A 12,807-nucleotide genomic window follows, 5' to 3' on the forward strand; every position below is an offset into this window, starting at 1 on the left:
ACCGTACTACATGTACATACAAGGAAATTTTCGCCCCGTCATATTTTGGTCCATACAAATTGGAAAATACTAGTAATCCCGCTCGGATTCACTGAATGTAGTTTCTTCCTACTCTGAAAAGATGAAGGAATTTTCAAATTGCCCGTTTAAGATAAGGGCGAAATATACCCCGTATACAGTATAAGATTTACTTAGGAAAATGTAGGCCACCAAGTAACATTTATGAAATAAAATTCATTTTCAAAATGCATGTGGGCATGAACTGTGACGCATCGTGCCAGCAAACTTCACGTTATGGTTTCATGAAGTACGCAGGCGTGAAGCGTTGCAGTTCATACCCTCATGCATTTTCATTAAATGAGATTTATTTCTTATATTTACATTCCATTTTCATTTCTTCACAACTGTTAAAATGGAGGTGCTATATTTATTAAGATTCATGAGGATATGGCTATTATTACATCTAAGGCAAAAACATCGGAGATGCAATGTTTGATATTTAAGGTTCAATTTCAGCCAGGACAATAGTACTTTGAAAATTTTAACTTGCATAGATTATTGTATAAGCTTTGTACTCCAAATCGCGCAGGGATCCGAGTATAGAATAGGTTCTCAGTACCACCTTGCTTGTCGTAAGAGGCGACTAAATGGGGCGGTCCTTCGGATGAGACAGCAAAAGCTGAGGCCCTGTGTCACAGCAGGTGTGGCACGATAAAGATCCCTCCCTGCTCAAAGGCCGTAAGCGCCGAGCATAGGCCTAAATTTTGCAGTGCTTCAACGGCAACGGCGACGTCTCCATATGAGTAAAAAAATCTCGAGAGGGACGTTTAACAACATACATGTACAATTAACCATTCCAACCAATGTCGACAATGTGAAATGGTAATATCTATTTTTAAAATCAATTTACCACCACCACCACCGTAATTCTCGGTTTGTGAGCCCACAATAACTCTGACTATCACACTATCGTCAACGTTTATTTACCAAAGCAAAAAGTAGACAATCTGTCCTAGCTACTATAAATGTACATGTACATTACTATGTTGAAGGATAAATGTCAACTTAAAAAAGAAGTAATTTCATTCATCTTGTATATCCTGGAGACGATTCTTTAATTTGAAATGTCTGATACAGTACATGACTCTCGTTTTTATAACACCTTCGGACGGAAGTTGTGTCCCTTGATACTGTCATGGTTCATCAAAACGATGCCGACATTTTATTGTCCGTCACCTGCATCAAACTCAAAGCTGCCGAATGTTCACGAGACTTCATGCGTAATGCCACGAGACTTTCATCGATGGAGCACCTTTCACCAGATGAAACTGTAATGAAATAATTGAAATGAAATATGTCTAAATGTTTGGTTTGCCAAAAATGCGTGTAGAACAAAATGATTTGGAAAGAAAGTAAGTGCACTAAATTACAATTTTTAGTATGTTTTTAAATGAATGCTTTTTTTAAGTCTTCAAAAGCTTACCGGAACCAATATGAGTATTGTAAGGGTGAAGCGTAGATTTGGTGACGTCACTGTATCCATGGGGATTAAAATGATTGCTAGATGAAGGATATGCAAGTGGAGGAACCGATGACGTCACAGGTGAACACCAATTACTAGCCAAAGAATCGGTAGGATTGGTTAAACTGTGCATCTGGAAATAGAATAAAAGTTCATTTCATGAGACAATCTGAAAGGAATTGTACATAATTCTGATATACTCGCTAGAACACAATACAATGATGAATACAGGCCTTCGAGGTTATAAAACTGTTTCCGTACTCATACTCAACCATGTTTGTTTTGAGTATAACTCTGAGCAAGCTCCGAAACATACTCGAAAACCCCTGAGCATGTGCTCCATTTGCGTGTGAGAATAATTTTATAAAAGTTTTATAACCTTCATGTTCGAGAATGAATACGATTTAGAGCACGGAGTTCGAGTTTGGGTATAAAAAAGTGCTCAAACAAGTTTTATAACCTTCAGGCCTAATTTTCCTGTATCAAAATATCGATTAATTTTGAAAATTTATAAGTTATAGCAAAAGCAAACTACAATTATCAATTTAACGCATAAGTAAATATTTTTAACATTACCTCTTGCCATCATTTACCCAATATTTGAGTACATGTTTTCATCATTTGCATATACGATATTTTCAAAAACACATAGCGTTTTGTTTAATATTTTCCCGTTGTATCATATTTTTAACGAGCTTTGGTTCCTTGACAAGTAATCTAGTTAATCTATCTAAACTAATTATTGGTTTGATTTGTAAAGTAGAAAAAATGCACAGATTTTCTAAAGTTGTAATATTCTAGTACGCATGTCTATTTGGAACATGTCTCTCATGTGTAGTACATGTATATTGCTGAGGTGTATAAAAAAAAAAAAAAAAAAGCCCTGTACCTGTGATGCGTGTGACAAATAATTCTCCATCAGTCCGGCGTACGCGCTCTCGTTGTTTTTTAGTGAGGTGATATTCTGAAGGTGATGCGTCATGGAGTTCCGATGCCAAAGAGTTTCTGTACAAAATGGAATACTTTAAAAGAGACTTGAAACTTTCTCTAAGTATATCACAATACATTAAAGCAATACTAACTGTCCTTTTGGTGCCGAAAATTTTTGTTGTAAAAGAGCGATTAGATATTTTAATGACAGAAAAAATAAGGTTTATAAACTATTGTTATAAATATTTGTATTAGAAAACCTATTCAGAGGCTCTGAATGAAGCAAAATTACAATATGGTCTTCCGGTACAAAAATTGACTTCTATATACTGCTATGTATTCAATAGAACTGAAATTTTTATTTTGATAAAATCTTAAACTTAGTTTTAATTTTATCAATAATTATGGTTAAAGTTACATACAAAAACCATCACAATAGCACATTTTTACAACAAAATAGAATTTTCAGATTTAGAGTTAACATAACTTTAACATTACTCTGTGTCCTCAGCATGTTTTAGAATTAGGACGAGACTTACCTGATACTGATGGCAATGGATAACTAGGAGCAGCCTCGTGAAGCAGGTAAGAGGAACTGCCTCCTTGTGGCATATGTAAAATGCTGTTCAAGGCTGAAATTTGGTTACTGCCCATTTGTTTCCGCCATCTTGCCCTCCTATTGCTGAACCAGACTTGAACACGGGCCTCCGTCAGTTTAGTCCTCTGTGCTAGTTCCTCTCGCGTATATATATCTGGGTAATGAGTTCTGTCAAAAGCACGTTCTAATTCCTCAAGTTGTTCTGCTGTGAAAGTAGTGCGACTTCGCCTTTGCTTTCTTTTGACGGATAGTCCTGGTTCAGATTCACAGTCAGATTCTGAAACAATAGAATGTTGACTTAGATTATATATACACTGTAACAAACATCATTATAATTGTAGAAAACACACGGGACAGGGTCACCCAGCCACCAGAACGGTATGGTACACGCTTGTTGGCGCTTGACTTCCATGAATAATGTAGACCTGTACTGCATCACCCTGCGCTTGTCTACACACACACATGCACCCCCACCCCCATCGCGACTGGACCATAAACAGAGTTTGAATTGAAACATAGATTTAAGTTGGATTTTCCAATTTATGACGATTTTTCTTCAATACTTTGTGCTTTCGTCTGAAAATAACAGCTCTCGTATGAATATACATGTATTTATCTGAACTTTTTTGATAAGTTTAATGCTATATAAAGGTGGCTCATTACACCAATATTTTATTTGATGGCTTGTTAAAACACCTGATCAGAAGTATGATTTCACCATCGAAAGAGTGATACAGCTCGCAGTCATTTCAAATGATTTTTTGTGATTTTTTTTCTGGAATGATAAAAAGGTGTTTTGTTTGCAAATCAGTGATTTTGGAGTTCAAATTTCGCTGTGATTTGATGCATAATATGAATATCTAATAAAATGCCTAAAAGACTTATATAAAAGTCTCATTTTTAAATGTAAAAATATTTATGAAAATGTAATACATTATTTGTGAATAGTTTTTAAATATATAGCTAAAATTTTCAAAAAGCATGCTATTTAGAAAAAAGATATATAGGACAAACGTATTTTAAAAAGAAAATAAAGTGAAATGGCCATGAATCAAAAATTTGAGATTTTTAAAATTTGAATCAAACCCCATCGGAATTGAAAAAGAAAAGTCATAGACAACATTGTAATCAGAAAATTACATTCCCTTGATGTAAAATGGTTTACAGGTTAAATGAATGGATAAAGGAAACTAATTTCTTTATGAAAAGTGCGTACAATTAGCAATATGATTATTTTTAGCAATTTCTTTTAATTTTCATCGGGAGCGGTACTTATTTCTCTCGTTTGGTTCAAATCTTTAAAAAAAGAAGAAGCGATATTTCTGAAATTTGGTCATTTCATTTCAATTTCTTATCAAAATACATTTGTATAATAAATCTTCTTTCCATATGACATGATTCTTGAAGATTTTATTCGTAGATTTAAAAAATATTAACATACAACTGTTATAATTTGCATAGTAATTTTAAAAAATTAAAGAACATTTACATGAGTCTTTTTCGCAGGTTTTATTAGATACTTATACATTATGTATCAAATCAAAACGAAGTTTGAATTCTAAAATCTCTTACTTACAAACAAAACATCCTTTTTATCATTCCTGAAAAAAATACTTCTAATTGATTGTGCATATTATCCCCAAATGGATTTAAGGAGGAATACTACATCGTCATAATGGCTGACTTTCTTTTGAGACATAAAAGAAAATATAAATATCAGCAATATTTGTATATTCCTTTTAGATCTAAATGCCTAACATGGTAGTGTTCTCTCTCTCTCTCTCTCTCTCTCTCTCTCTCTCTCTCTCTCTCTCTCTCTCTCCATATTACTTTCTCCTGAAATTGTTTTAACTAAATAAGATAAATTTGAAATTTTTAATTTCAAATCATTACTGTTCATTTCCTCCACTTTTCATCCATACGAGATTTTTAGATCTTGAGTGTCATTCCTCCTTATTTGTGTAGCAAAACAGTTGATACATGTACATGCATATTTTCATTATTAATTATTTAAATTCCCACAATAAATAGTGTTTTTGTGATTTTTTAAAACTCAGTCGAGATTATATGTGTTACATGCAGTTACATGCATTCCATACGAAACCACTGCATCTTATTGCTTACTGTTGAGGCAATGGGAGCATTTATAAATTAAATGCTACATATTTCGCATGTTTCGATCCTAGCGCTATGTTACAACTGCTGTTGTGTCCCCATGCTGGGACAGAAAGATTGATTCCTGGGTTGATGTTATGGGGGACTGTCGAGTGATTTCGTTAGCCAACACTTAATCCACAAATGATCAGTTTTACGATTTCTTTTGTGATTTCTATGCATCTCTGTTGATATTGGTATGGGTTATCGAGGACAATCTGGAGGAAAGCGCTGGATTAAAGTCATCGTGCGGAAGACGTTTGAAAATTCGCAGCAGGCAGCGTCTCGCGCGATATAAAGAGAAATTCTCTCCATATTGGGCGCTTGTTTGATAGGGAATTCAGACGGAAATTTTATGTATAATTGTATATTATTGCATGGAAATTTTCATGTTATTTTCATTTTACTTTTACAATGTGCTTGGTAAACAAAATTAAGTTATGGATATTCTAGATTTTGCGCGAGTCGTGTTGAAAATTAGCGGGGGTCACGATGTGAAAGCGTTCAGAACTTTTCTAATTTCCTCAAACGAAATAATGCAAGAACAATCGTTATCCCGGCTTGTCTACGATAAATAATACTGCAATATCCCAGATCACACCGGGGCGCTTTAATCTTTTTTAGACTTTGGTTCTCGTCTTCTATTTTTGAAAAATCGAAATAACATTCATTTTCCCATAAAAACTCATCATTTGGAACCCTATCGGGCTGGATCATTGATGTGATACCCACCACACCGTAAGGTCGCGTTCGGGTTCCCTCGGGTCATATTAACAACTGTCATAAACCACTTAAGAAAATGATATCCCATGATTTCCAGGTGTGTTCTATAACAGAAGTTTGAAGATGAAAAATCATTTATCTTCAAAATTAAAATTGCAAGCTTTGTGCATTTTGTTAAGGAATTATTCACCCATATTAGTGGATTTTCCACATCAATGTTATAAACAGCGTGAAATCTTGACGTCTTTTTCTGAAGTTTAGAAAATAAATGATGTATTTCTAATCTATCGCTTGCTTTAATAAACCATAGAGCCATTTGGGGTCAAAGATTGCAGATGGAAATGACCAAAGCATGAATTCAATTTTCTGCGTGTTTGTTAATAAGGTATTTTGATGGAATCAGACACTGGCAATTACATGCAGAGCCAAGAGTTATTTTTATTTTTGCATTTGATTAAAAAGACACCATTTTAGTATTTGTTTCAAATAGCAAAACTTGTATTATTGACTCTTAGACGTTTGAATTATGAGTAAGCAAGACGATGTATATTGAAGGTTGCTTCAGGCGAGGAACACCAATAGAGAATTGAATGAAATCACAAAGAACATGACAGAAGCAGGCGGTTAAATGCGGATTGCTTTGATATATACATACCTAAGTTATTTGTAAATTGATATATATATATATATATATATATATATATATATATATATATATATATATATATCTTTCATTTCAAATCTTCAGAAGCTTTACATTTAATATATATATATATACATATATATTAAAAAAAAAAACACCACACGTACTAAAGTATGCTCAAAGTATACGTGTACCTGTTTTTGTAAAATTAAGAAAAAATGCAATATTGATGATCTCTGAAATCGAAGCCGGAATCTAAACGCCATATAGAAATGTATATTTCCTACCACATAACTGTTTAAGTTTGTGATTAAAATTTAAGCAAGACTAAAATGTTTGGTTTCTGAATTTCAAAGGAGAGAGAGAGAGAAAGAGAGAGAGGTCTGCTCTTCTATATTTAAGTAAAGGGTTGATACGAAAATTTAGACATCGTCGACTTCTTGGTGTGAATTATTTTGAAATTAATCAATAAAGCCATCAAAAGAATACTTTGAAATAATATTCAACTACATTACATGTATAAAATTTTAAAATAATATGTTCATTTTAAACCACCCTGTATTTTTAACGGAATGGACTTTCGCTCCATCTTTTTGTTGACTGAAGTATATGTGTCTTGAATATTTGAAAATGCTGAGCGAGAACACACTCTATAGAATATGCTCAGAGTATACTTGTACCTGTTATTGTAAAATTACGAAAAAATGTAATCGCTTATCTCTGAAATCGAAGCCAGAATTTAAACATTTATTTAAATTTAAAAATTAAAGATGTACATTTTCTACCACATAACTGTTTAAGTTTATCACATTTAAAATACCACTACTATCAAAATATTGCAAGAGCCTAGCTGGAATCTGGACCAGTTTGGTGTGAACTAGACATCCGCGCGTGAGTTAACAGATTAATCAAAATAAATACGTTCTTTGCTGATTAGTAACATTTTACTGTAAAGTGTTGTTTTCTTAATCTGTCCTCTCACTTGCATTTTGACGCTTATTTTCCAATATTCTTTATAAAATCAGATTTAAAGTTTTCTAATCTTTAATCGGGTTGATAAACATTTCACTAGTTTAGCATAACCCTTTACCTTACATAACAACTTTATCTTGCAAATCAATCCTACATACTAAAACAAAATGTATATTTAAAGATAAAATTGAAAAATACTATATTGAAAGACATACAGTACCGTTCTTATCGTTGTGATAATTTTTTCTCGCACATATTTTTGAAAGGAATGTCTTAAATCAAGTATTTTACTTTTGATTTGATGTTTGACCACAACAGACGACTGAATGATTTCCGGTCGTCTATAAGTCTGTAAATAACGGAATCCCAAACGACATCAATTTCCTATTTACCGCACACGACTTTTGTTTCAGTCTCTGTCTCTATAAAGATTGTTTGTTTTCTTTCTGATCACCGATTTATTTGATCCACATCCGCTCTAGATTTGGAAAACCCCAAATTGTGAACATTTCTCTTTAATTCCAGGTAACATAAATTCTCTGTTAAAGCGGTCTTTTTTACGCTGAATAGGGGATTATATTTCAGTAATTCTGTGGGATTTATTCAAAATATTATGCTTCAATATTTTCACCGGTGAATATCAAGTATTTTTGCGCAATGTTTAAGTTACTTTTCTACATGTATCAGAGAATATGCTACATTTTTGTATATGTAAATTTTATAAGATATGCGTCTTATTCAGTGATAAAAATTTTCAGGCTATCATTTGCGTTTCAGAATGATTTCTGTCCAATTGGAAAAGCATATAAATATATATACTTATGTGATTTGTGCATGAAAATAGCGTATTTGTGAGGAGTAATTTGCCTTAATTAGATTCAGTCCAGATGGTCAGTTTCCGTGAGGCTATTCCACCATGGACAGTTCGCGCTACTTGAAAGTGACGTCATGTTGTTTCAATTTCACACCCCTATCCTCCCTAGAAATCGATTGGATCGAGTCCATTGACTTCAAAGTTAATCAAGGTGGACACCGTATTTTCTACTGTGCAAGTTGACATTTCAATAAGAATTGTATTTCTTTAAATCATATGCTCAAAGTCCACACAAAGTTAACTTTTTAAGTTGAAAATCAGCAGGAAGGTTGCTAAAGGGCATTTTTTTTGTTCTATCATGCTAGGATATACCCTAAGGTACCGCATTTATAAAGGCATCACGCAGTGGACCCAATACAATCAACTTTACATACTCATTTATATAATAATCGGTAGAAAATGCAAATCATCTAGATTAAGCGAACAATTTCGAGCTTCTTACCTAATCGAATTTTTTAAATGCTGCTACATTACATAAATGTATGTGTATATTATCAGACTTCCTGAAATTGAAGCACTTAGGGGGTGTCGGTGGCACGCGTTATATTTCCTTCTCGTTGATTGGCACCGTCGATATCAATTAAGTATGCAAATGAGTTGTGCATTGAGATAAGCTTGAATCTTATCCTACTCATAAATTAAGACCACAAATAAAAGCGTACATGCGTCTGTTTGTTGTATTCTCCTGAAGTTCGATGAATTCTTCAAATTTTCATAAAAATAAAGAACGAATGATTGCTTGATTCTTTTAACATGCCCTGGTGATTCAATCATAAATTATTTTCAATACAAGACAAGTGTGTGCTAATCTTTATGTTGTGTTTAGTATCACAAGTCTTTATACTAAATGTGGGAAAAGTGCGAACGACGTACTAGACAGATTTAGAATTGTTTGCATCAAACTGATTTTGGGAACACTCTATTTTTTAGAATTGTATATAAATCAGAGTCATCTTTCTAACTCCTTTCTACATCGAGTCCGTGTTGGTTTTACGTATCCGGATCCTGATACCAATCTCGCGCACCACGTAACGTGATTTTATCGGGATAATTAAAGGCATGAAATCGGTAATCTAAAATCATCACAAGTCACAGAAACTTTGTCAGAAAATGGACCTTTATCGGTGACCCCTTAGAGTGTTTGGATAACATTGTTCACACGTCATGTGACTTGATTTAACATGTCACGGATGTTCGCGAAAACCTAACGAAAACATTGTGTCACTTTCGGACTCTATAAACAACCCCAATTTATCTTTGTACCCCACTACATTCTTACTGAGTCCTAATAATTATTATTGAAATTCCAAAGGGACAGTTACTCATACACTGCCTTAGGGTTAGTTTATCAATTCATGTAATTAAATTGGAAACCCATAAAAATCATGTTTGTCAAATAAAACAAAATCACCAGCATGTCTTTTAATTGCTTAAAGATCGGAGTGCTTCGCCTTAATTGAATTCAACCCACCCACCCCCACCCTAACCCCAATAATGGAACGAAAATAATGCTATTCATTTCTACAAAGGAAATTGTGTTTTCGATTCTATTTGTGCACATGTTTTATTTTTACCTGTGTTTTTACCTGCGGACAAAGTTTTGCCAAATAGCTATAGTATCGACTTCATTCAATTTCCATAAAAACTTTGAAGACTGACAAGACTGATAAGGGTTGGTATAAATCGGTACAGGATAGGGACCTAATTTTGCCCTTAGTATACATTAACGTTCATGTAAAATCTCCGAGATTTGAAATATCTCTTCTTTTTTTTTTGTTTTTTTGCAAACTTCAGTTGTTGTGTGACGATTTGTGAATAGATTCGTTCCTTTTTGTTATAGAATGTCCAATCGTTCTGGCCGAAATCGCAACCCTTATCGTGGTTATTCTTCATGTTAAAAAACATCGAACGCATAATCTGAGAATATATTTCTACCAGCGATTTATCTTTGAAGATAAATGTGTAATGTATTACACGTAACAATAGGAATAATGTTTGCAAAGTTGCTTCTATATTTGTGAAAAGAAAATCATGAGAAAATATGCACAATTTCATAAAAAGCAAAAAAAAAAAAAAAAACCTTCATGGGGTGAATCTCACATTAATGATGTCATATAGCAGAATTACGGACAATTTTCCCAAAATAACATATACTAGAGAGAATAGATGCTTATACTTTTCACCAAACGAAGTTAAACATTGCTTCAGATATTGAACGTCATTTTGAGAGGCCAAATGAGGTTGTTAACATGGTCTTTAGGAGCCCAGCTGTGCATGTGAACAGTTACATGTACAAAGAGAGAATGCGGATCCTTAGTTGAAGCCTGTGGTCTCTGAATGCTCGAGTTCTATAAATTTTGCTTTGAAAACTTTGTCATTTGGCTCCAACACAATTATTTTCAAAGTATTTTAGTTACTTTCAAAAAAGACTTCACAGATTTTTGCACATTATCTGCTGTGTTTTAAAAAAAGATTCAAATAAGAAAATACTACTATAACGTAAATACATAACATGTATCACTTTATCGAATCACGTCACCATTAGTATATTGGCAACAAATATTTACCGTCATCCGACTTCACGCTCTTGTCGTCCGCCAGCAGACCGTCAATACTGTACTTAGACCTGTCGTTGTCGTTCATGATGACGTTGTTGTCGTCGCTTGTCCGCGGTTCGTCGTCCTCAGAATCACTACCCATATTCTGGAACCTGCTCCTCAATACCCGACTGATGGAACTCACGCTGGGAACAGATGATCTGTCACAGATACCATCCTTAAGCAACCGGTCTCTTATTTCCCAGCTAAATATACCGGGATTTTCACGTTTATACTGTTCGATTTTTCTCTCTACTTCTGGGGTAGCCACTCGGGGTTTGCTTCCACCTATCACTCCTGGACGAATACTTCCGGTTTCTTGGTACCTCTGTAGAATTTTGCTGACACAGCCGTGAGATACCCGTAACTGTCTGCTGATGACACATGGTCGAACTCCCTGTGCTGCCAGTTCCACGATCTTCAAACGAATGTGATTCGGGAGGGGTCTGCCGTTGATGAACACCCCACCCAACTGGTTTACTCTCCCTTGCCCTGAAAAAATTCTAAGATTTTAAAAATACGTTTCGGTTTTCCAACAGTACAGTCAATGACACTTGGACATCGGGAGTCTGTTAGGGAAATTAAATAATAGATGTGGTATGAAAGTAATAGTTGTGTGTATATTAATTCGTAATTAGTCAGGTACACGTATCAACACCCATTGAAGACGATTGCCACTATGATTATAAAAGACGAAACAACGGAATTTCATGATTAAAGCAGCCATTATCTGCTCTCAGGATTATTTTAAAAACGGGGTTTAAAAGTATAAGTTATTTATTAATTATTGATGAGGCTGTGCATGTGGTTGACCGCATCTTTCTTTGACTGTAAAACCGTTAAAAAGTTGGGTTCGTAACAGCTGTTTCTTGTCATTATACAAATACGAAACCTTAAGTTGTACTTAGCGAGATGTAAAGAAAAAAAATCTGCATGAAATAGATTTGGCTCGGTTTATGCAATGGCGCTATTCAAATAAAATGAAAGGATGAATAAAACAGATTTTCACTAAACCTAGACGCTAAAGGATATCAATATTGGCCATACCTGCGGAAGCTGAAACGGGATATTTACTTTAAGTTACAATTTCTTTGATTTGGTATTCACACTCATTTTTAAAATTAACGTTGGTGGCAAAACGAAGTTTTTATTTCCTCATTTTGATTAAAAGAAAACATTTGTTTACGGATTTAAAATATGTTACAAATACACAACTTTATTTGTTTGTATTCGTGTTGAGAATATGTTATATTAATTTATGGTAAAGATAAAACGATTATTCATTTTTCTTACTGCAAAAATTAACATATACAAAAACGAAATGATAAAAGCTGACGCAAACCTGTTCCGCGAGACATTGGGCATTTTGCCCTTATAGATTTCTCTTCGATTATATTTATATAATACATGTAACAGTTAACAAACCTTTTATCAAAGCCTCTGTTTCCATCTTACTGTAATCCATTGTGCATGCATTATAATCATGCTGGTAATTTGGATAGTAATAGTAATTTTCCACTTTTTGTGGGATTTGCATTTTTTGCATAGCTGTAGTTGTTGGAGCAGGCAGAGAACGAGGTGTAACAATTTTGTTAGAATGTGACCAGCAATACACCCTACCCAAATTATATGCAAATTTCCCTCATGAATAATTTACTGAAAACAATCACGGCCGGGGCTTCGTTACGAACGAGAATTTTGCCTGTTATGTGCGATCAAATTTCTTATCAAGGGGTTGTCCTTTCTCTTCATCGCTACAAATCAAACATTTAATGAAGTCCGTCCATAAAGTAT

The 12,807-nt window shown here is 34.0% G+C and overlaps 1 protein-coding gene across 1 annotated transcript; it reads right to left on the reverse strand.

Annotated features, from left to right (window-relative positions):
- Positions 1–982: 982 nt before the first annotated feature.
- On the reverse strand, positions 983–12,550 carry LOC125683206 (paired box protein Pax-7-like). The gene is made up of 6 exons (XM_048924085.2): positions 12,439–12,550; positions 10,984–11,505; positions 2,992–3,327; positions 2,412–2,527; positions 1,484–1,655; positions 983–1,328 (listed from the first exon to the last, which is right to left on the reverse strand). The coding sequence occupies exons 1-6, from the start codon at positions 12,548–12,550 to the stop codon at positions 1,204–1,206; spliced, it is 1,383 nt and encodes a 460-aa protein (XP_048780042.1). The 3' UTR covers positions 983–1,203.
- Positions 12,551–12,807: the final 257 nt, after the last annotated feature.

Source organism: Ostrea edulis, chromosome 1 (genome assembly GCF_947568905.1).
Source record: "Ostrea edulis chromosome 1, xbOstEdul1.1, whole genome shotgun sequence".
NCBI classification, from domain to species: domain Eukaryota; kingdom Metazoa; phylum Mollusca; class Bivalvia; order Ostreida; family Ostreidae; genus Ostrea; species Ostrea edulis.